Source organism: Lissotriton helveticus, chromosome 4_1 (genome assembly GCF_964261635.1).
Source record: "Lissotriton helveticus chromosome 4_1, aLisHel1.1, whole genome shotgun sequence".
Taxonomy (NCBI): domain Eukaryota; kingdom Metazoa; phylum Chordata; class Amphibia; order Caudata; family Salamandridae; genus Lissotriton; species Lissotriton helveticus.
In genome coordinates this window covers 1,653,184,590-1,653,210,500 of record NC_136063.1, presented here as the reverse complement: position 1 = coordinate 1,653,210,500, position 25,911 = coordinate 1,653,184,590, and the positions used below count along the sequence as shown (strand labels likewise).

At 47.2% G+C, this 25,911-nt stretch overlaps 1 protein-coding gene across 26 annotated transcripts in view; it reads right to left on the bottom strand.

The window, feature by feature from the left end:
- The window catches only part of CLASP2 (cytoplasmic linker associated protein 2), a 2,039,150-nt gene that overhangs the window by 433,524 nt on the left and 1,579,715 nt on the right, over positions 1-25,911 (bottom strand). For all 26 annotated transcript variants that reach the window (XM_078688301.1, XM_078688302.1, XM_078688307.1 and 23 more), the window contains one exon: positions 7,034-7,097. In XM_078688301.1, the coding sequence (XP_078544427.1) occupies positions 7,034-7,097 (64 nt within the window). The remainder of the gene's footprint in view (positions 1-7,033; positions 7,098-25,911) is intronic.

The window sequence follows — 25,911 nt, the reverse complement described above, 5'->3', positions numbered from 1 at the left end:
AATCTCTATCTGGGAGACCTCTCTAGATATATTCTGGAAGCCCCCCAGAAACTAAGAATAAAATAGACCGTGCACACAGAGTGGGCATACCACGACGACCCTTGGCGACCCACCAGACATTCTGGCCTACCTCCCAGACTTCCAACTGAAAGAACAGATCCTACACAAGGCCTGGGAGAAACAGCCTCTATAGTTCCGGGGCACTTTCCATCACTCTTCCAAGACTTAGCCATTATCATCTTGCAGAAAAGGAGAGAATTCACCCCTTTCACCTCGCTGGGAGGGCAATCCGGACCAACTAAAATCACTGACAGACCCTTGTCGCATCCTTGGTATTGGAGATTCCCTAACCTTAGACTCAGGGAGAGGATAATCAGTGGCCAGCGGAGCAGGTGCCAGCACAGGCAACGCCCACCCAAGAGTGGTGTGAAGCCGGACTCTGCCACAATAGCAATGAAACGTCAGGCTGTCCTGGAGTCGCTGTCCGGTGAGCAACAAGATGGAGACAAAAAGTGAGACCCCTGCGGCAGGTGGGGTTTTCGGGAGGGGATAAATAATGCCACAACATGCACCCAGCAACTTATCCCTGGGTATTTGTGGACTCAATCTGCTGTACCTGGACTTCAACAGTTTGCTTCATATAGTTCATGTTTTCTTCTAATAGATGCAACTAAGTGGGGGATCCAAGAGGGGGAAGCCGGGAAAGGTACTGGGCACTCCGAATAGACGGTCTCCGAATGATACCCCCACATAGATCAGACATGGTATCACACAGTTAAGGTTATATCGCTCAGTGCGAAGAGTCTCAACAACTTTACAAGAAACGTATCTTCTGAGCAGGGATTGGCACCGCCTCGGATCCCAAACCTTTTCACACCAACTTTTTTCTTCTACTATTTTAAAAAAAGCGGGAGTGGCAATTCTTCCTGCTGGATCATTTAGGGGCGAGGTGGGCTCTAAGGTTACCGAGGTGAAGGGTAGACTCCTGGCACATACATTACACTTTGGGGGCCAATCTTTAGTGGTGGGCTCAATATACGCTTCCAACACGGGACAGGAACAATTCCTTTGGGTGGCAGCTACAGAAGTGATCTGTCATCCGCCCTGCTCAGTCAGGAGCTCTGTCAAGGGAAGAGGGTAGATGACTACATGAGATTGGGTTAATAGATCTCTGGAGGGAAGCTCATTCACAAGCTAACCAATACACCTTCTATTAACTTGCCCATAAATCATACGCATGCCTTGATTACATATTGGGGACTAGGGACATACACAATATCATGGGAGATATAGAGATACAGCCAGCAGCACGGTCAGACCACGACACAGTAACCATAACCCTAAACTTTCCCCCTCAGAGAAGACAGATTGGGAACTTGAGGCTCAGGGAGACTCCGCATCTACAACCCACAGTGATACAACAGTTTACAACAGCTATACACACCTTCTTAGATTTTAACAACAATCAAGATACATCTATCTCTACACTAAAGGAGGCACTGAAAACAGTGGTAGGAGACAAACTCATAGCAATATAGACTGCTGATAATAAAGCCCGATGACGGCTCAGGTTAGGGAACTTGAACGTATACATAGCCTAACAGGGGCCCCCAGAGTCTAGCGCCAACTACACGCAGCATGGACCCAATTAGTGAGCCTCAACCTATATAGGGCGGAATATGCCATTCTCCGACACTCATTCTATATTGGAGGAGATAAATCAGGGCGGTTGCTAGCTAATAAACTGAGGGCTGAATGACAGCTTACAAAAGTACATTCACTCATATCTCAGGAGGGCAGGTTAGTAGTAGACGACGTTCATATAGTGAAGGAAATTTGGGACTTCTATGCAGAACTATACACGAGACAAGACCTGGAAGACCAGACCATCACAACATACCTACGCGGAGCAAACAGCCCCCCTCCCACCTCACTACCGTGCAAATTGATTCCCTAAACCCCCCCCATCAAGGTCGGAGAGGTAATATCTGCGATCTCTTATATCAGGTCCTTCAAATCCCCGGGCCCAGATGGGTACTCAGCAAGCTTCCACAAAACGTTTTGTCAGATTCTGGCCCCTATTCTCACCAGACTATTCAATTCATTTATAGGCCCTGGCTCAATGCTCCCCAATGTGCTGGCCGCGTCTAAAGTAGTTATACCTAAACTAGGGAAGGATATGCAGCTATGTATTTCATATGGCCTTATCTATATGTGGATATCAAGCCCTTCAGGAGCATTCTTGCAGCACGGCTTAGCCCTCTAATGCAGGGCATCATCGATCCTGACCAGGCAGGGATCATCCAATACAGACAGAGCAGTAACACAAAACGTATCCTACATCTGATTGACAAGGCCCCCCCACTCAATCACAGAGGCCCTTCTCCTAGCAGTTGAAGCAGAGAAGGCATTTGACTGGGTGAACTGGCGGTACATGGAGCAGACCCTCTCTCACTTTGGCATAGGCGCCCACTTTCAGGCCTGGATGGTGAGTTGTTATAGTACCCCCACAGCTACCATTAGAGTGAATAGCACCTCGTCTTACTCCTTCCCAATTGACAGGGGAACAAGACAAGGCTGCCCATTATCCTGGCTACACAGTCCGCTGTATCAAGGCTGCTCTGAATCACTTGTTTTGCTGCCGCCTGAGTGTCAGACAAGACCTCATCAAAGTTCTTTCTGTCCTCCTCCGATAACTTAGGGGCCAGTTGTTTAGCAGAATCCATCAAGGCATGGATGTATCTGCCCAAAAGGCAAGTGGCATTGGTGGACTTAAGAGCCATAGAAGCTGATGAAAACACCTTTTTAGCAGTCTGATCCAGCTTCTCAGTCTCTCTGTTACCTGGAGTCTGTGGAAAGCCCGAGCCGATTTCTTTGAGCAGGCAGCTTGAATAACTAAGCTCTCAGGAGCAGGATGAGATGATAAAAACTACGGATCTCCTGGAGCCGTCCTATATCTTCTGGCAACTGACCTTGAGACTGCAGAAGCCGAAAAGGGCTTTTGCCAAACTTCCATAATTGGATCAGTAATAGCTTCATTAAATGGAAGTAAAGATTCAATTACTGCAGAAGGAGAATGAAGTACTTCTGTCAGAATATTAGATTTAAATTCCGTTGTCGGGAATTGCAAATCCAACAGATCAGCCGCCTTACGAATCACAGTGTGGTAAGGAACCACATCTTTGGAGGGAAACTCTGAAGGAGGAGAGTTGCCATTCTGGTGATAATTCCAAACCACTTGCCTGTTTTAGTTTTTTTTTAAAAGTCCTCTGACTCTTGAAGTTCTCCTTCTTCCATCTCATCCTCCCTATAATGCTTCTCATCCAGCAATCTCTATGCCTCCCGTCTGGACCGTATCTTCGGGGCCAGCGGAGTCGCACACGGATCCAATGGAGTCGTGACCGGTGTCGAACCCGGATCCAAGGGCACATTCGAAGTCAACCGAGGTCGAGCTGACGGCGCCGGAGTTGGAGGAATCGCTGTAAGTGTTAGCGCCGAAGTTCTCAGCGCTGGGAAATGCCAAGATGGAGCCGCAGGCATAAATGGCATGAAGGGAGCTGGAGCATACACTTGAGGTACTCCCAAATTGAATGCCATGGGACCCATGGGATCCGAAGGTGCACCAGAGGGGTACATTGCCCTCGCAAAGAGACCGTACATCGTATTAAGGTAATGCTTCGGGTCTTGCCCTGGGGCAGGAAAAGGAGGGTACTCGCCTGGAATACGCTTAGGCACAGGCGTCACCGAACTCGGGCCTGCCAGCGCCGACGGTGGATCCTCTGGAGTCGATGGCCTTTCAGGTACTGGTACCTCTTCTTCCGGAGCCGGGGAATGCTCCGGAGATGGAGAAGGATTCGGCACCGGTGACTGCACCGGTGAAGCCACAGGAGAAGATACTCTTATCGGGGAAGGAGAAGGAGATACATAGTCCTTTCGAGGTCGATGAGCCTTCGAAGCAGACGACTGAGCCTCCTGTTTATCCGAACGGCGTTGAGAACCATGCCTCTTCTTTTTCTTATGTTTCTTGGATCTTGAAGCATGACCCGACATCGACTTCAACCCGATCTTGATCTCGATCTGGTCTTCGATCTCCTTCGATCCCTCTTTTCTTTACGCATCTTAGCCATAAACAGCTTGGCTTCCCTCTCTTTCAGAGCTTCGGGTTCATCTTCCTGCAGGAAGGACACTCCTCGACGTCATGGTCCAATGACAAACACCATACGCAATCGTCGTGAGTATCTGTTATGGACATGTGTCCACCACACTCCCTGCAAGGCTTGAATCCTGATTTTCTTGACATCCTTGAAGAGAGTAAAAGATAGAACAGTATACAAACTGGATAACACAAAGTAAAAAGCTACGGAGAGTCCCAAAAACCGTTGGCGTCGACGGCGCGGAAAAAAGGGAACTGACGTCATCACGCCGACGAAGATCTATTACGGATCCAGTGACGTCAGCGAGGTCGCGAGTGGAGTCGTGCCTTTGTGACGTCGTCTACGTCCTCGTCGGCGTGAAGAGCTACAAAAGTTTCCGAATGTTGCTGGCGCAGGGGATTTTCACAAGGTGAGGAATCCACTGGCAGAGGTATCCATCAGAAATGAATGTCTTGACTGCCCGAAATAGACTCGAAGTCGGCGGTGACATGTGGTGCCACTTCAACATCAATGATGAAGCTTGGAATGCTTTGACACTGAATGGTGTCGTTTCTAACGTCACTAATGCCGAATGTGTTGACGTTGGTCCTAATGACGTCACATGCTGACATGTTCAGGCAGAGGTGTAGATGTCGATGGTAAAGGCCTTTAACACCTTCCATGCTCAGAACGGCTCCTGGCCGTCATGAGTCACAGTAGGCGTGTGCTCAGGACGGCCGAATGTTGCCGCTCCGCCCACGTGCGGTTAATTCCCAGCATGTGCGGGAGAATTAATCAGTGGGCAGAGTTCAGACGGCTCCCGGCCGTCATGAGCACACGCCCCCTGTGACTCATGACGGCCGGGAGCTGTCCTGGATACCCGAGCGCCACACCCAGCCCCCCCTCGCACCGCAGCTGAATTTTCCACTTGACGAATGGGTTAAGTCACAGGAGTCGTAGTTGTCAGCAATGGCGCTGAAAAAGTTGCCGACGGTACCTTGTATGTTGGAACTGTGGTAGAGCCCTTTGACTGTGAACATGTTGGTGCAATAGTTTTGAAGTTGATCGATGCTCCAAGAATTATGGGAGCCTTTGGAATGGTAATGGTGGTGCCGTTTATCTTTCTTCTCCCTGGAACGCCCTCTGTGGAGCGTCATTTTCATGGGAGGAAGGTAGTGCAGCAGACAGAGCCTCTTCTTTTGTCTTCTGTTTCTCCCTTTATTGTGCTGCCTTGAGTTCCCCCAGTCTCCATCTAAAATGAATTCCCTCTCAATCTTTGAGGGTTCTTCTGGATTTTCAATGAGTCAGAGGCTCCTTCTTCCTCCCTTAGGAGGGACATTTCACGAAAAGTGAGGGTATTTTGGAAGACAAATACGCTTGAAGGTGTTAAAATTCAGGAAAGAGGTTAAATAGATTCTGAAGACAAAACCTCAGAATAAAAATGTGTTCATCACCCTGAAGCATTCTGAGATTCAGTCAGCACAGGACAGAAAAAAGAACTGAGCCTGTGATGGAAAATATCATTACAGTGCATGGAAGCGGATGGCTCTCTTAAAGCTGCAGTGTATACTGAGTACAGCTAATGCACTTTTGACCCGTCAGGCGCCCTTCCCTTCATTTGCTCTCTGCAGCAAGGGTTTAAGGCTATCTCTAATAATGGGATACATTTCCAACTTTTAGATTTATAATGGTAATTATATTGTTGTAGGTTTTTTTATGCAGAAAAAAATGCGGTTACAGTAGGGCTGTCAGAGAATTATATATGTGTAACAGACTGTTCAACATTGAGGTAGCTACCGCAAATGTTCGAAAAAATATATTAAGAAGTGTTTGAGGATCCCCGTACGCAGCCGGGACTATTCATTGTTGACTAAAAGTGAGAATCCTACGATGCAGAACAAGTTATTACATGGAGCAAAAATTTCAATACTGGCAGGTGACTATACCCAAGCCTGCCAGAGGGGATCCAGTATGGCCCCTCCCAATCCCCAGAAAGCCAGCAAAGCACTGAGCAGACCCTGACTCGGGCTCTGCCAAAGCGCTAGACCTGGAGTGTTGACACTCCCATGCCTCGCTTGATGGCTTCACCAGACATGGTGAAGTCTAAGACCTTTTACACTTCTTGGATTTTTTATGTTTGTTGGACTTACCAGACGACTTGAAGAGTGACAGCAATTGCTGGGTGCTGCTCTGCGAACGAGCTCGGACCCTTCATGCGACCGGGATCTTGAGCGTTGCTGGGTCATCCAATGCCGGGCAGTGAGTAGCTTGAGGGATCACTCCCTCAGTGCCTTTGGATGCATGGGGCGCCAGTCCTCACATGTGTTGGAGCTTTGGTAACGCTTCAAGCACCACATACACACCAAGTAGGGGTCTGTCAAAGACATCTGCCTGTGACAGGCACCACATGGCTTGAAACTAGCAGTATTTTTGTGTGTCATCTTCACACTTGGAGTGAAATTCCTCAAAAAGACTCCACAGAAGTTGGCAAAAAAAACAGTCAAAAAATGACTGAAGGTAGCTCAACTATGTGGCACAGAAAGGAAAGAACTGAAGTCAGTGCGCTGGGGAGAGCATGCACGTCACTTCAGGGACAGATGATGCCAACTACCAGCATGCAGGGGTACTGCTCAAAAATCTACCAGATCTGAGACTTGGGAATTATTTTAAGGTAAGGAATCTGTGGCTAGAAGTCTCTATTAGGTATGTATGTAATACTTAAACAGGTTCTTTATTTACCCACATTAAGCAGACTTATGTACCATTTACAGGATTATATGTTATAAGGGTGCCAATGATGTTTTTCAGCAGGTGCACACAGTATAGTAAAAAACGACTGTCAAACTTTAGAAACTAGATAAGAACTGAAGAATTAGAAATATCAGATGTCCCTGACTTACCTTGCTATGGGGGTCAGCAAACATCCGAGTAAAAATTTCACACAATCTTTTCAATTCAACGCGGCTGCAAAAAGTACAAAGACACGTCAATGCTGAAGATGATCATAATTTGCAAAAGTACAGCAAAGTTATGAAGGAAAACTATAAATGAAGAAAGCTATGACTGGTTCAGCCACATGCCTGGGATTGCTAAGCCCAAATACTTAAGCATTTTATATCTTATTTCAACATCACTCATGATCACATTTTGTTGCCTTTCGATAGTGTTGCAAAATACCAGGTTACCTTAATGATACTCAACTGACTACCCTCACAAGCATGAGACTTAGTTCTAGTAAGTCTCAAACCTAATATTTTACAAATCACAAATAGTTCTCTGCACCAAGTGATAGACATGCTTACCCATAAAATAGTTAACATGTTACAAATATCATGAGAAGACTTAAGAAACCTGAACGTTACAAATAAAGTACATTTCATCCCTGAAATGGAATATATAGGAAAATCGAAATGACATCCTTACTGTGTTTGTATGAGTTATACACGTGTATAAGCACTTCAATATACAGTGCTGTCAGCTACATTCAATGGCATTGGAAGTTTTAAGATAAATAGACTAGACAAACTTTCACCGCACAATCAGTGTGCCAGCAAGGAGGTTATCCCTGAGCATGCAGGGGAATAGCACAGATGTTAACGGGTGTTGTACACAATACAAAAGAAGCATCGCTGAATCCAGTAGATTGCTTGATTATCAGGTAATTTTACTAAACAAATTATTAATTGTTCTTGGAATATATGTTTTTACACAACATTGTCAAACAAACAAAAGAGCAAGCCTGAGGAATCAAAGTTGGAGGGAGGCCAGTTTTTTGGAGCAGAGTGGTAGGACATGTAAGATTATTTCAGAGCACAGAAAATGCTTAATATTCAAAACTTAGACTATAGTGATTTCAAAGGAATTTTCACTTGGAGCATGCCAAAATGACAAACACAAACAAATCTCAACGCCAAACATGTTTGTTAAAAAAATTACAGGGTGGAAAAGTCCCAGTAGAATGAAGGGCTTTGCTACAACTGACCTACATCCAGAACTTAGAGATGGCCTGCCACAGATAACTTGTATATTGTTTATCAGCACAGAGACTTTTACATCTACACTTGTAATACATACATTCCATCTGCATTTTTAGGCATTATTCTCTGTGGCAGGAGCACAGACCAAGTAAGCTGAACCATTTTTGAAACTTTTGCCCTGAAAACCAAAGGAGTTTCTCAGTCATGTTGACTGTATCAATCTGGGTAAAGAGAACTTGTCATATATATATTTGAGGGTCTTAGTTTAATGTTTTTACTCAAAGTGTCTTAGGTAACACTTCTTAATAAAAACATAATACATACAATTTAACAGTGAACCTGTGTGGTGGGGGGGGGGGGGAGGGGGGGGGGGGGAGAGGAGGGGGAACTGCATGGCCAACATGGCAGCTGGTCTTTAGACCAGCGCCACACTGGAACTCCAGTATCCTTGAATAATCCTGATTCTTAGCTGCTGCTACTCATTGCTGACTGCCTCCCTGGCCCTGTGCGGTAGTGAGGGCACATCTCAACTCACCAGAAGCGAATTTGCCAGGCAGCCTGGTGACGAGAGGACTCGAGTCATGGTGCGGGACGGGGCACCTACGGATTGCTGGTGGGGACTAAACACTGAGCCCCGGCTGTGCACTTGTGCCTGTGTTGGCCCGGTGTAGCCCGCGGCCGAAGGGAGGTAAGACATTGCCATATATTCCTCCGGGGCCTTCCACCTGCCCCCTCCCCCCTCTCTGCCCGGCAGTGTGGTGCTGTGGGGGACCCTGCACCATGGGACACTCTCCCACTCTTTCCCTGGGGCAGAGGAAGTGAGCCTGACTGGCCACTGCTCCCATGGCTGGTGAGGCTCCGCCTGGCCTGGCTCTGTGGTGGCCCTGTCCTGGACCCCAGGGCCGATGACTAACTAAGCGGATCCACGAGTGTGGATTGTGGCACTCCTCACCGCCAGCCTGGACTTACATGACACACCAAGGCGTCCCACATAACCCCCCCCCCCCCAGTACTGGTGGATAGACACTCTTTTTCATCTGCGATTATTGTGGCTGGATGTGGCCATTGTCCCCTAATGCGAACTACGGGGGTGGATTTAGTGGCACTTGGCCTTGTGTTTGAGTTCTCTCATCGTCTCTGACCCCCTACGCCTCTCGGGCTACCGGAGAGATCATTTCCTGCAGGGGTCCGTCTTGTGCCTGCCTGTACCCTTTCTTGTACAGGCCCCCCGCGCCCATGCAGTGGCGAAATTAGGTCTGACCTTCCGTGGAAGTCCGTTTCTAAACATGGCACTCTGGCCTTTAAGAGCTTAGCTTTGTTCCTTGACCGATTACCTGGTAACCCTGTATCCCTCTGTAGCCTCTCCATGAGTATAATGCTGGGACCTGGTCCTGTGGATTGGGAGTGCCTCTGGCTTTGTCTATTAATTCACCTTTGTGCACGCCTGCCTAGACAACGTTGGGCCTACTTGTCCCACTCTGTGAGGCCACCCCTTTCAGAGGTGTGTAGTCAGACTGTTTGTGGCCTCCTATGTCCCGGAGCCCTATCTAGGACAGGAAATTCCAGCAGTTACTCCAAGTGCCCTGTACTTCAACCCGGTTGCTGATCACTTCTTCTATAGTTTCCTCTACCTATTGCAGATGACTATCATTCCATCTGTTAAGTCGCCTGCTCATGTTCCTGTGATCCCATGGCAAGCAAGCAGACTCCTTTTGGCCGTGGGCCGGCAGGTACTGGAATTTCACTGTGATGGGCAAAGACAGGCCCACTTGTTCTGCTTCATCGCAGACCAGAATGAACCAGTACACTATTGGACCCACCGGGCGCCTCTGAGGGAGACATTTCTGTCCCTCCATCTACTGTACTCACTGCCATTCTTCAGGTCAGTCAGACATCGCAGGCAGCAGTGTAATCAAAAAATTGGGGAGATGAGGATAGATACAGCACTGTAACGTCAAGATCTCCGGAATGCCATAGAACCTATCTTTGAAGCTGTATCCTTGATATCTACAGTTGAGGATGATGTCTCCACTCTCAAAGTCCAGGTCTCTACCTTGCTCGCTCGAATGGCAGAACTTCATAGGCGTGCTGAGGGTGCCAAAAATCGCTCCAGGCAAAATAACATGCGACTCATTGGCGTTTCTGAAGGTATGGAGGGCAATGCAACGCAACTGGTGCCAGACTTTTTGGAGCACTGAATAAAAACGTGGATGCCCCCCAAACGTTTATCCTCCTGGTTTATCATAGAAATGGCTCACTGAGTGCTGACTCTGAGGCCTCCTCCTGGTGGCTCACTCAACCGATCCCTCACAATCTCAATTACAGGGATACAGATGCTATCTTGAGGGAGGAGCAGTCACGGCCGGAGCTCCAATGTGGGGATACCAAAGGGCTCCTTTTCCCAGATTACACTTGTAAGGTGCAGCAGCGACGCCGTTCTTACACAGAGGTCAAACAAACGTTCAGGGCCATGGGACTTCAGTATAATCTTCTGTTTCCAGCTAAGCGCCATAACATCCACACCAGCAAATCTTTTTTTTGTTGACACACCGGAATCTGCCTGGCACTGGCTTACTGAAGATCAGCCCCTTCATAGCTCGGCTGCATTCTCGTCACGTCAAGCGCCCTCCGCTGACCTGCAAGATCTGCTGCTGTTATCTAAACCACGCAGGTGTCGCAATCGCTCTTCGAGAAGAACCACTAGACCCAAATCATCCTCTCGATCTTCCCAGACATGGCCATTGCCATCGCCCTCACTGGTTTCAGACCCTGCTTCCGGGTGATGAGGGAAGACCAGACTCGGACAAACCTACAACCCCCACATAATCAGCGCTGGCAGCTTTTCATATGGACTTTGGGCCATATGTATCAACACATTTCCCCATAGACACAGAATGGGTAAAACCCTTTGATACATCTGGCCCTTTGATCTTTCCACCAATCAAACAATTTGATTGGAACTGGGCCTCCGGTAAATGCATAGTTTTACTTTTTTTGTAAACTAGTTTTATTTGAAAAGAAGCTCGTCAGTACAACAAATTACAAGATGGTTCTTAAGTACAATAGGTATTGTACGTTACATTTTGTGTCATTAAGTCCTGGGTTACAACCCATCTCATGCACGTGTCAAATATCACAACTGCGATTGAGCTACCCTCTCCCCCCCCTCGCAGTTAGTCTGTGGGCGAGAACAGATTCCGCCCCCATACGCATTCAACTTTGACCATTTTTTATCCCATTTCTTCAGCCATCCTCTATTTTTGAATACCTCTTTTTCTGCGATCATGGATCTATCCATTCCCCCCCCCCCCCCAAACGTCTCTTGCGCCCCATTTTTGGGCAATGTTGCTTTTAGCTAGGGCCAGCTTCAGGGAGACCCAGGATTGTTCAGTGAGGGTTAAATGAGAAGCCACCCATATACTGAGTAAGCAGAGCTGTGGGAGTTAAAAGTAAAATGCTACTTACCAGTATGCATCTGTTCTTGGCATGTAGGGCTGTTGATATTCATATCTTAGCATAGATCGCCGCCTAGTTTTGGGTCCAGATGTTTGCACCTTGTTGTCTTGGAAGAGTCTTCGAAGTATCACGAGATAGGTGACTCCTCCCCTGGACTACAGTGCGCATGGGCATCTTCTCCATCCTCAGATTGTTTTTCGCCATTGTGGCAAAGATGGAGTATAGTAAAGTAAGAGATGACCATTTAAATGTATGTAAAGAAGATAACCATGCAGCTGTGACAGGCACCGGGGAGGAGGGTGGGAGATATGAATGTCAGCAGGCCTACATGCCAAGAACAGATGAATACTGGTAAGAAGCATTTTCCGTTCAAGGCATGTGGGCTGCTGAATTCATATCTTAGCATAGACTGTAGACCAGTTTCTCCTCTAGCGGTGGTCACCTGTATCAGCTGCAGTGGTTTGAAATAGAGTTTTATGGACAGCCTGGCCTACAGCAGCTTGTTGTTTGGCTTGCACGTCAACACAGCACTGTTTTGTGAAAGTGTGTATGGTAGACCATGTAGCTGCCCTACATATGTCTTCTAAGGGAATATTTCCTAGGAAAGCCATGGATGCCCCCATTTTACGCGTTGAGTATGCTTTAGGGGGAACTGTTAAAGTGCGCTTTGCTTTTTGATAGCATATTTGAATGCATTTAACTATTGATCTGGCTATTCCCGCTTTGGAGATGGGATTGCCCTTATGTTGTGGTGAAAAAGCGACAAATAGTTGCTTTGTTTTCCTGAATGATTGTGTTCTGTCAACGTAATATAAGAGAGCTCTTCTAACGTCTAGTGTGTGTAGGGCTCTTTCAGCTACAGATTGCGGTTTTTGAAAGAAAACTGGCAATTCTATGGACTGATTGATGTGGAAAGTGGATATAACTTTCGGCATAAATTTTGGGTTTGTACGCAGCACTACTTTACTGTGGTGAATTTGCATGAATGGTTCCTGAATGGTTAGTGCCTGTAGCTCACTCACTCGCCTGAGGGAGGTAATAGCAATTAAAAATGCCACCTTCCATGTTAAGAACTGTAGTTCACATGAATGAAGTGTTTCGAAGGGAGGTCCCATGAGTCTGGTAAGTACTATGTTTAAGTTCCAGACTGGAGAAGGTGGATGCTTTGGAGGGATAATTCTTTTAAGTCCTTCCATAAAAGCTTTGATAGGTGGGATTCTGAATAGGGACACGTGTTTTCTGTTTTGAAGATATGCTGCTTTAGCAGCGAGGTGTAGCCTTATGGATGAGTTACATCTCTGAAGGTGTAGCAAGTAACAGATTAAATTTTGGATGGAGGCATCCAATGGATTGATTTGATTATTATTACAGTAAATAACAAATCTTTTCCATTACCTGCATAACATGCTCTAGTAGTGGGACGCCTTGCTTCTTTGATAATGTTCATATAATCTGGAGGCAAGTTAAGATATCTGAATTCTAAGATTTCAGGAGCCAGGTCGCTAGGTTCCTCTGATTGGGATCTGGGTGCCTGATTTCTCCATGGTTCTGCGTTAGCAGCTGTGGCGAGAGGCACAGTCTTTGGTGAGGAACTACTGAGAGTTCTAGGAGCATTGTGTACCATGGCTGTCTTGTCCATGAGGGAGCAACCAGGATCATTGTGATTGACTGTTGCCTTAGCTTGCGTGCCACTAATGGAATCATTGGGGTTGGTGGAAAAGCGTACGCAAATCTGCCTGACTAGTTCATCCATATCGCATTGCCTTGTGACAACGGGTGTGGGAACCTGGCGGCGAAGAACGGCCATTTTGAGTTTTCGATTGTGGCAAACAGATCTATGTCTGGATGTCCCCACTTTTGGAAGAATGGTTGGAGAACTTGAGGATGAATCTCCCATTCGTGTTTTTGCTGACTGTGTCGGCTTAGTAGGTCTGCTATCTGGTTGTCTGTCCCTGGGAGGTGTTCTGCCAGGAGATAAATGTTTTGAGGAATCGCCCACTTCCATATGCTCTGTGCTAGGTGAGATAGTTGCAGAGAGTGGGTGCCCCCCTGTTTCTGGATGTAGTACATGGCTGTCATGTTGTCCGTCCGGATCAACACAGTCTTGTTGCGCAAGTATTTCTGAAAAGCTCTCATTGCCAGAAATATTGCTAGTAACTAAGTGGTTTATATGTAGAGTCTTTTGTTTGACTGTCCAGAGACCTTGGACTGTATATTGAAGGAGATGGGCTCCCCAACCTGTCAGTGATGTATCCGCTGTTAGTACTACCTGTGGAAACGGCTCTTGGAACAGTCGCCCCTTGGAAAGGTTTTGTGGGTTCCACCACTGCAGAGAGCGGTAAGTGCGACTCTCTACCAAAACTAGGTCTATTAGTTGTCCTTGAGCTTGGTTCTACTGGCGTGCTAGGCATTCCTGTAAGGGGCGCATTTGAAGCCGAGAATGAGGGACGATGAATATGCAGGAGGCCATCATGCCTATAAGCTGCATGAACACTCGAGCTGGCAGGAAGTGTTGTGGCTGAAAGTTTTGAATGAGAGATTGTATGTTGGCTATCCTGGTTGGATTTGGATATGCCTTTGCTATGGAGGTGTTTATTGTTGCTCCCAGATATTGCTGTATGTGGGAGGGTTGCAGATGTGATTTTGGGTAATTTATTGAAAATCCTAGATTGTTCAGTAGCTGGATTGTCTGTGAGGTATGGCTGACACACTGTATGTACGAATTGGCTTTTATGAGCCTATCGTCGAGGTAGGGGAACACGTGGATGTGTTGCCTTTTGAGGTGTGCTGCCACTACTGCTAGGCATTTTGTAAACACCCTTGGTGCTGTGGTTACCCCGAAGGGGAGGACTTTGAATTTATAGTGCTGACCTTCTATTGTGAACCGGAGGTATTTCCTGTGAGCTGGATGTATGGGTATGTGAAAGTATGCATCCTTGAGGTCTAATGTTGCGAGGAAGTCGCCTTGCTGGAGTAGTGGGAGTACCTGTTGTAGAGAGATCATATGGAAATGATCTGAGTGGATGTATTGGTTCAAAGGTCTGAGGTCCAATATTGGTCTGAGGGAGCTGTCTTTTTTGGGAATGAGGAAGTATAGAGAGAATACCCCGTCCCTTGATGTTGTAATGGGACTGGCTCTATGGCACCTTTTTCTAGCATTGATTTCACCTCCTGTTGTAACAGCGTGATGTGTTCTTTGGACATTGGACGGTGTTTGGGTGTCATGTTGGGTGGAGTAGATTTGAGTTCCAGGCAGTAACCATACTAGATAATTTGTCTCACCCACCTGTCTGTAGTAACGGTATTCCAGACTGGTAGGAATTGTGTTAATCTTCCTCCGACTGGTGTTAAGTGGTCTGGAGGGAGTGTGAGAAAGTCACTGTTTGGTGGCGGTGGAGGCTCGGGTGTTATTATTACCACGTCCTGTGCCCTTGTTATTGTTTCCTCTATAACTTCCTCTATTGGAGCCTTTATTAAAGGTGCCTTGTGTATTACTTTTATAGGATGAAAATGTTTGTGATGTGTTGCCTCTGCCTGAGCCTCGAAAGGAGGAGCGATGAAAAGATAATCTAGACTGTTGAAATTGAAGTGCAACCATGGATTTAGCAGTGTCAGTGTCTTTTTTCATCTTTTCTAAGATGGTATCTACCGCAGGTCCAAATATGAAATCCTGGTTAATTGGTTGATTGAGTATGGAGGACTGCACTTCATTTTTAAAACCTGAAATGCAAAGCCTGGCATGCCTGCGTAGCAATACACTAGTGTTGACAGACCTAGCGGCTGTATCAGGTACATTAAGGGCGCATTTTATGGATGCGTTAGTAAAGATTTTCCCTTCCTGTATTAGGTCATTAGCTTTTGCCTTATATGGTTCTGGTAGGTGTTGTAGTAATCCCTCTAGTTCGTCATAGTGTGCTCTGACATAGCGTGCTATGAGGGCTTGTGTATTGGCAATCCTCCAGGTATTTGCCGTCTGAGAGGCCACTCTCTTCCCTGAGGCTTCTAGAATTTTTTACTCCTTGTCAGGAGGGGGAGCATCACCTGTTTGTGAGTTAGCTGTCTTCCTAGCGTTAGACACAACTAGGGAGTCTAGTGGTAGTTGAGTGATATAAGAGGGGTCTGTAGGGGCTGGTTTATATTTCTTTTCAATCCTTGGATTGAGGACACACGCCCTGGCTGAGTCTTTAAAGATGTCTGGTGCGTGCTTTAGTACCCCTTTTAGCATAGGGAGTATACGTACACTCTTCTCTGATGTTGGGAAGGTGTTAAATAGGAAATCCTCCTCTATAGGGTCAGTGTGCATGTGTACACCATGATACTGAGCTGCCCTGTCCACTAGTTGGTTGAAAGCGACTGTGTCATCGGTAGGGGATGGCTTTATTGGGTATGTAGTAGGATCGGGTATGGGCTGTGTGTAATCGGTGTCATCTGGGTCATTATGGTCACTCCATGTGTCATCTGGGTTCCCTGGATCGTCAGGTGGTATAAAATCATCCTGAGGATCATCCCCCATGTCTTCTTCCTGATCGTAATCTACAAGTGAAGGAGAATATGGAACATAAGGCCTGTTGGGAATGAAAGGAGAAGGTGTGTAAGGTCTTGAAGGGGATGTGCCAAAGTCCTTTTTCTTTGGAGGAACAGGAGAAGGGCCTTCAGTGTCCAGTCTTCTTTTGTTTTTATTGTAGACTATATGTCCTCTTTCAGGGTCTATATACAGTCTTTGTTGTGGATCTGGGTGAAATAGTTCTTCCTCCTCTGTCCGTGGCGCCGAAGATTTAGCTTCTTTCGGGTCGAGTGTCTCTTTAGGCTGGACGTTTTTATCCTGTGAAGCTTTCTTAGGGTCGACAGGCTTTTTCGGCTCAACGCCTTTTTTTGGTTGGATGCCTTTTCTAGGGTCGACGACCTGTTTCGGCTCGATTACCTTTTTCGGCCTGACAGCTTTCTTTTGCTCAACGGCTTTTTTCGGCTCGGCGGCCTTCAGCGGCCTTCTTCGGCTCGGCGACCTTTTTTGGTTCGACAGCCTTTTTCCGGTCGGCAACCTTCTTTGGTTCGACGGCCTTCTTTGGTTTGACGACCTTCTTCGGTTCGACGACCTTCTTCGGTTCGACGACCTTCTTCGGTTCGACGATCTTTTTCTGTTCAGCGTCTTTTTTTGGCTCGTAGGCCTTTTTGGGCTCGACGGCCTTTTTCGGATGGACGGCTCTAGTGGGGTCGACAACCTTTTTGAATGGAGTGTCTTTGCCCGGTCCCGGGGTACCGGAAGGCTTGGGCGTGGTCTTCGGAGCCGAGCCGGAAGGCGGGGCTTCTGAAGCTGTGTTTCGGTCGCGGCTAAGGCTTTTGTGCAATGCTTTGACCAGAGCCTTATGTGGAGGTGGAGGCGGGGTAGGGGCTTTTGTACTCACGGTTTGCCCCGGTGTGATCCGGTCATCGGAGTCCGACTGGTCCTCTACGGTGACTATTTCGAGATCTTCCGAACCCTCTGCCTCTGGGAGTTCATGTTCGTCGTCGAAAATGTTTTCCGGTTCTGGTGCCTGCCACTGCATTTCTAGTCGAGCAGCTCTTCGGTTCCGGATAGTCTTTTTAGACCAGAACAGAGCACAAGCTGGACAGTTTTCTTCGTTGTGCTCCGGAGATAGGCACCTGTTGCATACCCTATGCTTGTCGCTGTGTGGAAATTCGGCTCCACACTCTGGGCATTTTTTAAACGGGGTCCTTTCCATCAGCAGAAGGTCCACGTGGCGTCAAAAAGGCCCAACGGCCTGCATCGACGACCGGAGAGAAAAGGAAGTTTTGTCGAGTCGAGGGATACCAAGCGGAAACAATAATGTCGAAAGTTTAAAGTTTTAGAGTTGAAAATTGGAAAACTTCGGTCCCGAAGTTGGAGTTGTCGAAGTGATTCCGAACCCAATGGCGGAGAAAAACAATCTGAGGATGGAGAAGATGCCCAAGCGCACTGTAGTCCAGGGGAGGAGTCACCTATCTCGTGATACTTCGAAGACTCTTCCAAGACAACAAGGTGCAAACATCCGGACCCAACACTAGGCAGCGATCTATGCTAAAACATGAATTCAGCAGCCCACATGCCTCGAACATCCCTTTCCCACATATATCTTTCAACTTGGTCGTGATTCCCTCCCAGTAGGATTGGATTGCGGGGTACTCCCAGAGCGTATGGAAGAACGTTCTCTGTTGGGCACAGTACCTGGGGCATTCTGCATCTATTCTCTTCCCCATTTTGACCAGGGCCCCCGCCAAGAGATACGATCTATGCAGGATTTTGAATTGGATCAACCTCAGTCTCATTGGGATAGCTACCTCTTCAGGGGAAGAAAGGGCATCCTGCCAAACCTCATCCTCTAAGTTCCAAACGTCTGTCTTCCATTGTTGTCTAAGACGCTTGAGTGGATCTGGTTGGTTATTCACTAATTTCCGGTAAGTCAAGGATATTGCTTTATGGGTCATAGGTTCTATCAACAGCTTGTCTTCCAGAGGGGACGCCACAAGGAGAGCTCTCCCACTGGGGACAGCGAAGGCATGGCTTATCTGTAGAGCTTATTATTACAGGTGCTCTGGGCACACTAATAGGATCACGTTTAATCAAATGTTCAAACAATCATTTTAGTGCTGCTCCATTCGTTGCACTTGGTCAGAGTGCCTAGAAAATATGGTAACTGACATGGTTGGGAGACCTCCCGTCCTGTAGAAGGTGAGCACTTATTTTCAGGGAACCGTTTGCACTTTTTTGTGGACAGGTTGCTTAAAACTTAGCAAGTTTGATATATGATCTAGTGATCCATCGCGTATTCACCAGGTAACAGCATTAAAATCAACTCGTTTTTTTACGATCACACCAGTCTTAGAATTTCACACACAACTTTATTATACGCGGTAACTTTTTTTGAATGTGTTACTTTTTTGTGAATAGGTTGCTTTTAATTCAGTAACACCACGTAGAGCGTGATCACCTCACGACGCTACACACGCAACACGTGATCGCGCTAGGACGCTATTCACACCGTGCAAGAAAATAGTGCGTTTGTTACTGCCCGCTTAGTATGGCGTGCAGCTTGTACGAGAGTGTTGATTTTCGTGAATATCAAGTAAGTTTGAATTCCATGAGTCTGTTATTGCGACGGAAACAAAATGGACCTTTTTAGGTCGAGCAGACGTACGCTCAATGCGTGAGCATTGAGGTGTCTGCTTCAGACCTAATGTTGCCCGCCTGTAGTTTTGAGGACACCAATCTGACACGCGCTTTGCAGTTTTCACCGCGTGAGCGCGCGTTAGCGCCGCGCATGCGCAGAGTAACTTGCTCTCACACAGGCAGCCCCCACCCCTCCCACCCCAACCCCGGGACACATGCACACGCAGGCAGGAAGGCCCACATACACACAGACACGCACACGCGCCGCACCCACACACACACACACACACACACACACACACACACACACACATACAGAGACACCACCACCCCCCCCGCACGCGCACACACATGCGCTGCCCACCCCCCAGCAACCCACTCACCGGCTTCCTTCGTGCGGCGGCTCTCAGCTGCAGGGCCCGGCAGCAGGACTCTTCTTCCTTCCTTCGGCACCGGGGCGCAGGGTAGGCTCCTGCCTGCTCCGGTGCTCCAAACACGGCTCCAATCGCGGCTCTTCCGTGGGAGGCGGGGTAGGCTCCCGCCCTCCTACTTCCTGTTTCCTGTTGTCGCGCCGGCCTGCCTGACTCCCTGGTCGCAGGCCGGCAGAGTAACGAGGATGTTTTGCGGTATTTATTTATTTACTTAATTATGCATTTCTATATAGCGCAGACTTTACCCGAAGGCGGTATTTATTTATTTATGGATTTATGCATTTTTATATAGCGCGGACTTTACCCGAAGGCGTTATTTATTTATTTTTGTATTTATGCATTTTTCACGACAGTTGTCGCATGAACTTTCCAGCAATATTACTTTCGACAACCTGTCCAGCGCTACTGCCCTGGGTATTGATAAACCGGTGTCAGTTCAACATGCTGGGAAAATCAGTGCCTAATAAGCTACAAACAATAACCTTTGGCCAAGTTCACGCTATAAAAAAACTGGAAGCATACATTTTGCGTTATTGTTTACACTTCCTTACCATGTGCGTAGACGGGCGCAGGAATCAGCCTTGAGGAGGCCAGGCTGGAATGCAGACAGCGGTGTAGCGGGACTGGTCCCGTTTGTCTGGGGTCTCAGGCTGGCCGTCCTGTTTGGCACTTGTGTGAGCCAGAGATAACTGGCTGTAAGTGTGAACAAATGGTCATGGGGCGGGGGTGGGGCGGTCCGACGCCCATCAGAGAGATGGATGAGTGTCTCATTCACTGGAACTAGAAAATGACGCACTGGGAACTAGAAGATGATGCACTGTGACTTTCTTCTTCTGATGGGTGACACTGGGCTTTGGAACGCAGGCGGGAGCGTGTAGGATGCCTATAGCATTGTTTGTTTTTCCGTTTGTGTTGGCGGGTCACATGCTTGGGATACAAAGTTTGGACAACTTTGGGGCTGCTGGAGCGGTTTGTCAGTATGATGAGGCTGCGCTGCAGATAACGAAGCCTAGTTTATTCCAGTAACATGACTGCGCAGAGATGCTGTTTCATGATATATTGAGGAAATGGCATGTTTGACTGTTGCGCCAGACAGTATGCTACTGTTTGGAATTTTAGGAGTTTTCTGACCCAGGGGTATAGCTACCATTGGAACTGCAGTGGCATCGGGGCACAGTGACTGCACGGGCCCATTGAACGCCAATAATTGTTGTTTATTACTACCCCAGCAGCAGGCAAGTGGACAGTTTTCATTGCTTGCACCAGGGCCCACGACTACTGGTCTGGCATACTCGAAAAAGGACTGTAAAGTTGTTGGGCACAGTGGTGCATTCATAGGACAAGGGCTTAAGAGTAGTTATTCACAACGTTTGGAAACTGGGGTCATGCGCTATTTTGACTTGGCCAACCTTACATGACTGGGGTCATCTTTAGTCCAAGTGAGTTCTAAAGTTTTTATATAAATGTATTACGCATATGCTCTCCGCAAGGCCTGTTGCCCTGGTGTGGCTGAGGGGCACAAACCATGCCCTAGCTTTGGTAGCGCACACCACTGAGATGGTCTCCTGTTTCTTAATCTAGTGAATATGGATGACTCTGAGTGGGTTTTCTGTGACCTGAACTGTGTGTATTGCTTGTTACTGTTTGTTACTCCTTATTCACCGCCTTCCCACCCCTTATCCACTCACCCGCCATTCACCCCTTTCCTGCCCATTCACCACCCTCCTGCCCATTCACCACCGTCCTGCCAAGTCACCCCTCTCCCCCATTCACCACCGTCCTGCCAAGTCACCCCTCTCCCCCATTCACCCCTCTCATCCCCATTCACCCCTCTCCTGCCCATTTCAGTGCTCATGTCCATTAAGCGCTCTCCTGCCTATTAACCGCTCTCCTGCCCATTCACCGCTCTCCTGCCCATTCACCGCTCTCCTGCCCATTCACCGCTCTCCTGCCCATTCACCGCTCTCCTGCCCATTCACCGCTCTCCTGCCCATTCACCGCTCTCCTGCCCAACCACCCCTCTCCTGCCCAACACCTCTCTCCTGCCCAACACCCCTCTCCTGCCCAGTCACCCTTCTCCTGCCCAGTCACCCCTCTCCTGCCCAGTCACCCCTCTCCTGCCCAGTCACCCCTCTCCTGCCCAGTCACCCCTCTCCTGCCCAACACCCCTCTCCTGCCCAACACCCCTCTCCTGCTCAATACCCCTCCCCTGCCCAGTCACTCCTGCCCATTTCAGTGCTCATGTCCATTAACCGCTCTCCTGCCAATTCACCGCTCTCCTGCCCATTCACCGCTCTCCTGCCCATTCACCCCTCTCCTGCCCATTCACCGCTCTCCTGCACAACAACCCCTCTCCTGCCCAACACCCCTCTCCTGCCCAACACCCCTCTCCTGCCCAACACCCCTCTCCTGCCCAACACCCCTCTCCTGCCCAACACCCCTCTCCTGCCCAACACCCCTCTCCTGCCCAGTCACCCCTCTCCTGCCCAGTCACCCCTCTCCTGCCCAGTCACCCCTCTCCTGCCCAGTCACCCCTCTCCTGCCCAGTCACCCCTCTCCTGCCCAACACCCCTCTCCTGCCCAACAACAACTAGTTCAAATATGTTCTCTCAATGTTTCAAGGTTTATTACAAATGTCACAAAAAGATGTTATTTTACTTCTGTTCTTGGATTTTCGTCACAATAAAATACAATGAACTTAATCTTCAAAAAAGTTATTTACAAAAGCTATTGCCATTATAAATTAAAATAACTTTTATTTAAGTATTAATGATTAAAAAAATGAAAAGCCATTGTTATTTGTAATAACAATACATCAAAGTCACATAAATGCAACACATATTGCATTACAAATGCTATAGGTGTCACATTTGCGAAAGGTAAAACTATTGGCATTCTAAATGTCAAAGCTATTAATTTGGCTATTTTCAAAACCAACACATAAATAAAAAAATTGTCATTTACAATACCAATAGCTCAAACTTTCCTAATGCGAGACCTATTGCATTGCAAATGCTTGTTGTAGTTGCGCCTAGCATGCCAGCTATTTCGAAAACGTTTATCGCTACAAAAGTGACTATGCTAACTCGCCAAATATGCTAGTCGGTGTAAAATGTTTATCATTACAACGATTAGTTACAAACAAACCGTTGCTTTCACATTTTTTAACGTAAAGTTAGAATCTTCAACTAGTCAGGTTCATGATAAATACCTTCAAGTCACCTATGAAACACTCTATTTAAGCATCACAATCATGTAGCTTGAACATGTAATTTGGAGTAATTTATTTTTGCTGATTATGGTATCGTTATAACAACATGTACATGCATTTGATTTGTATGATGACTGTATTTGGTAAAAAACATGATATGTCTTTGTTACACCTTGACTCAAGAACTAATTAGTTTTCCGTTTCTTTTATTTATATATAGACCCCTGAGGAAGGGTCCTGAAAGAGACCCAAAATGCATTGGGTATAATTCATGAGATTGATTTAATTTGATGTGAATAAATGAAGAAATCATGAATAGAATATAATTTAATAAAAGAAATTTGGAACTCATCGTAAATAAGGATATATTTCTTGGGGGGAAATTCTTTTTGAGAAACTGATAAGGAACAAACTGTTCCCTGAAAATAAGTGCGCACCTTCTACAGGACGGGAGGTCTCCCAACCAGATCAGTTACCTTATCTGTAGACCTTGCCAGTTGGTACTCCGCCTGTAACTTAGTGAATCTGATCATACAGTCTCTTTTCCAAAGATCACTCAAGGACGATATGCTGATTGTGTCCCACCTGTCAAACCCGAGCAGTTATGCAGTGTGCCGAATTGTTCTGAATCCCACAGCGGCATTGCTTGTGTTCTTTTCTTGTGCCAACACAGTTTCTTGGTTACTTGGTGCCAAATTGCTATAGTATGGACCGTCGGACCTGAGAGATGTTGGCTTTTAGGGTTTGTGTAAAGACACCTTTGGTATCCGCCCGGGCTCATTAGCCATTTATCCATTTGGTAGCCCAGTTCGGTTTGTGAGCCGTGGACCCATTGAATAATTACTGCTAGTTGGGACGCCCAGTAGTACTCTTTAAGGTTTGGCAAGGAGATCCCCCCCCGTCATACCATCTTCTCGTCAATTTATGCATTGCGATGTAAGGGGTCTTTCCGTCCCACAATAGGTTCCTTACTGCACTCTCTATATTGGTGAAGTCTGTGTCTGGGACCTTAAAGGTGGTATTTTGTAACACGTATAGGAAGAGGGAAGTGACAGCTTTTTGAACAAGGCCGCTCCGCTCTTTCTATAAAGGTCAGGGGGAGGGCTCGCCAGTGTCTCATATCGTTGTGCAGACGTGTCAGTGGGCCCTGGAGATTAGTGTTGTAGAAGAGGAGTGGATCAGGCGTTATGTAGATTCCCAAGTAACGGAATCCCTCTATCGCCATGGTAACTTCACAATCTGTCGGTGTTTGAGGCTTTGGGCCGAGGATCATATATAGTGTGGATTTAGACCAGTTGATAGTATAGCCTGAATTTTTACCGAAGATTGAGAATATGTGGAGGATCATATGTCTGGAAGATGTCGGGATGTGACGTATAGCAATATGTCGTCTGAATACAGGGAAATGTTGTCTTTGTGCTGTTCTTCCCATTTCAAATCCCGATCAGAGGGTCTCCCATCACCCACGTTGCTAAGGGATCAAGCATCAAAGTGACTATCATAGGCAACAAGGGGCAACCCTGTTGGTTTCTCCTTCCCAGTCGGAATTGCAGGGATGTAGGACAATTGACAACTATTTGTGCTTTCGGGTCTGCATAGAGAACTGTGATACACTTTAGTAGGGCAGAAACCCATATGTTCCAGAACTGCGAATAAATAAGGCCATTCGATTGTATCGAATGCCATTCTCGTGTCGAATGAGAACAGGGTGGCTTGTTCTTGGATTGTACCGGTACTACCTAACACCTCTTGTAAACAGGGAAGATTTAGGGCTGTACTTCACCTAGGCATGAATCCTAATTGATCCAGATGTACTAGTTTGTTAATAATTGGGACCAGTCGGTTGGCCAGTGCTTTGGCCAGAATGTTAGTTTCTGCATTGAGCAGCGAGTTGGGTCGGTAGGAACTGCGTTCCTCCACCGGCTTACCCGGCTTGTATATCACAACAATCAAAGCTAGTCTGAGGTCGCTTGGGAGGGAGTCTTTGTGGCAGCTTTTTAGATACACGTCATGGAGGAAGGGTGTTATCTTGGAGGCTTTCGCTTGAAGAGCTCTATTGTGAGCCTGTTGGATCCCATGGCCTTTCCGGACTGTAGATCCTGTATGGCTACTAATAATTCCTCTTCTGTGAGTTCTCCCTCCAGGGTTTATCGTTCCTCTGAGGTCAGGGGAAATAACTGGGATGTTTGCCAGTACGTCTTGAGAGTCGAGGACTGTAGTTGTGGTAGCGGGTGCATAGATTTGGGAAAAGTTGGAGGCGAATGCTTCTACGATCTCCTGTGGGTCTCGCAAGTCCTCTCCCTTATCCTCCATTAACAGGGGCACCCAGCGATGGGCCCAATCTCGCCTTTTCAACCAGGCCAACAATTTACCAGCTTTGTCGCCATGTTCATATACTTTATGCTGTGCAGTCTTTTGTTTGGATCTGATTGCCCCTGTTAAAAACTGCATTTAAACTAGCCTTTTAGTATTGAGGGCTTTTCTATCTGAGGCGTCATCTGTGTCCGCTACCCTTGCTAATTCTCCCAGGTTTTATTTTTCTAGTGTTTCTACGTGTGCCCTCAGCTCTTTCTTGTGTCCTATCATTAGCGCGAGTGCCCGGCCTTTAATCACGGCCCTGAATGCCCCCCACAGGGTTTGTGGCGAATCTACTGTTCCAGCATTTTCTGTAAAGTACCGGTCCGTGTCCTTAATTAGTTCTGCTTTTAGATGTGAGATTTTCAGTTACCACGGATTAATTGTGAGGGTAGTAGGTCCAGTCGGGGAATGTACTATTTATTTATTTATTTGCACACTTGTACCGCGCTGGGAATCGACTCCCTAAGGAGTATCTCCGCGCCATTGGCAGCATCTCAGAGCACCCAATCCCTATCCTATAATTTATTAATGGTCCAACAAGAGCTAATAGTTAAACAGGAAAGTTTTAAATTTTTTCCTAAAGGGAAAGAGTTCCTTGCATGATCTAAGTTCATAAGGTAGTTCGTTCCAGAACTTCGGGCCTGCTACTGATAGCGCAAGGACAAGGACTGAGGAGTGATCGGAAATACCCCATGTCAAACGTCTTGCCTCACTAAAGTTATGGATGTTTTCGAAGCATGTCAGCAGATAGTCTAACGAGATTGACTGCCATGGGCCCGTGAATGGAATGTGTACTGGTGCGTCTGTTGATTGAAATGTTTCCACATGTCTCTGAGGCCGAAGGCTGAGAGGAAGTCTGCTAGTTGCGCTCTACAACGTGGGTCGGGGTGAGGGGGGGAGCATCGGTCTATGTGCCCATTCATAGTCAAATTAAGTTCACCTCCCATCAGTAGAATCCCAGGGAAGAGGTCCATCGTGAATTTGCTGAGCTCCTCCAGTGTCGTCCTTTTCATAGCCAGGGGGATATATACAGATAGTACGTTGACAGATTACCCTTTCCACATTTCCGCCACTGCTGCGAATCTGCCCTGTGTGTCCACCCGTGTTTTATGTATCATATATGGGCAGTTTTTACGAATAAGAATATTGGTTCCTCTAGAGCCGGAGGTGAATCTGGCATGGGCTGCTAACCTACATCCAC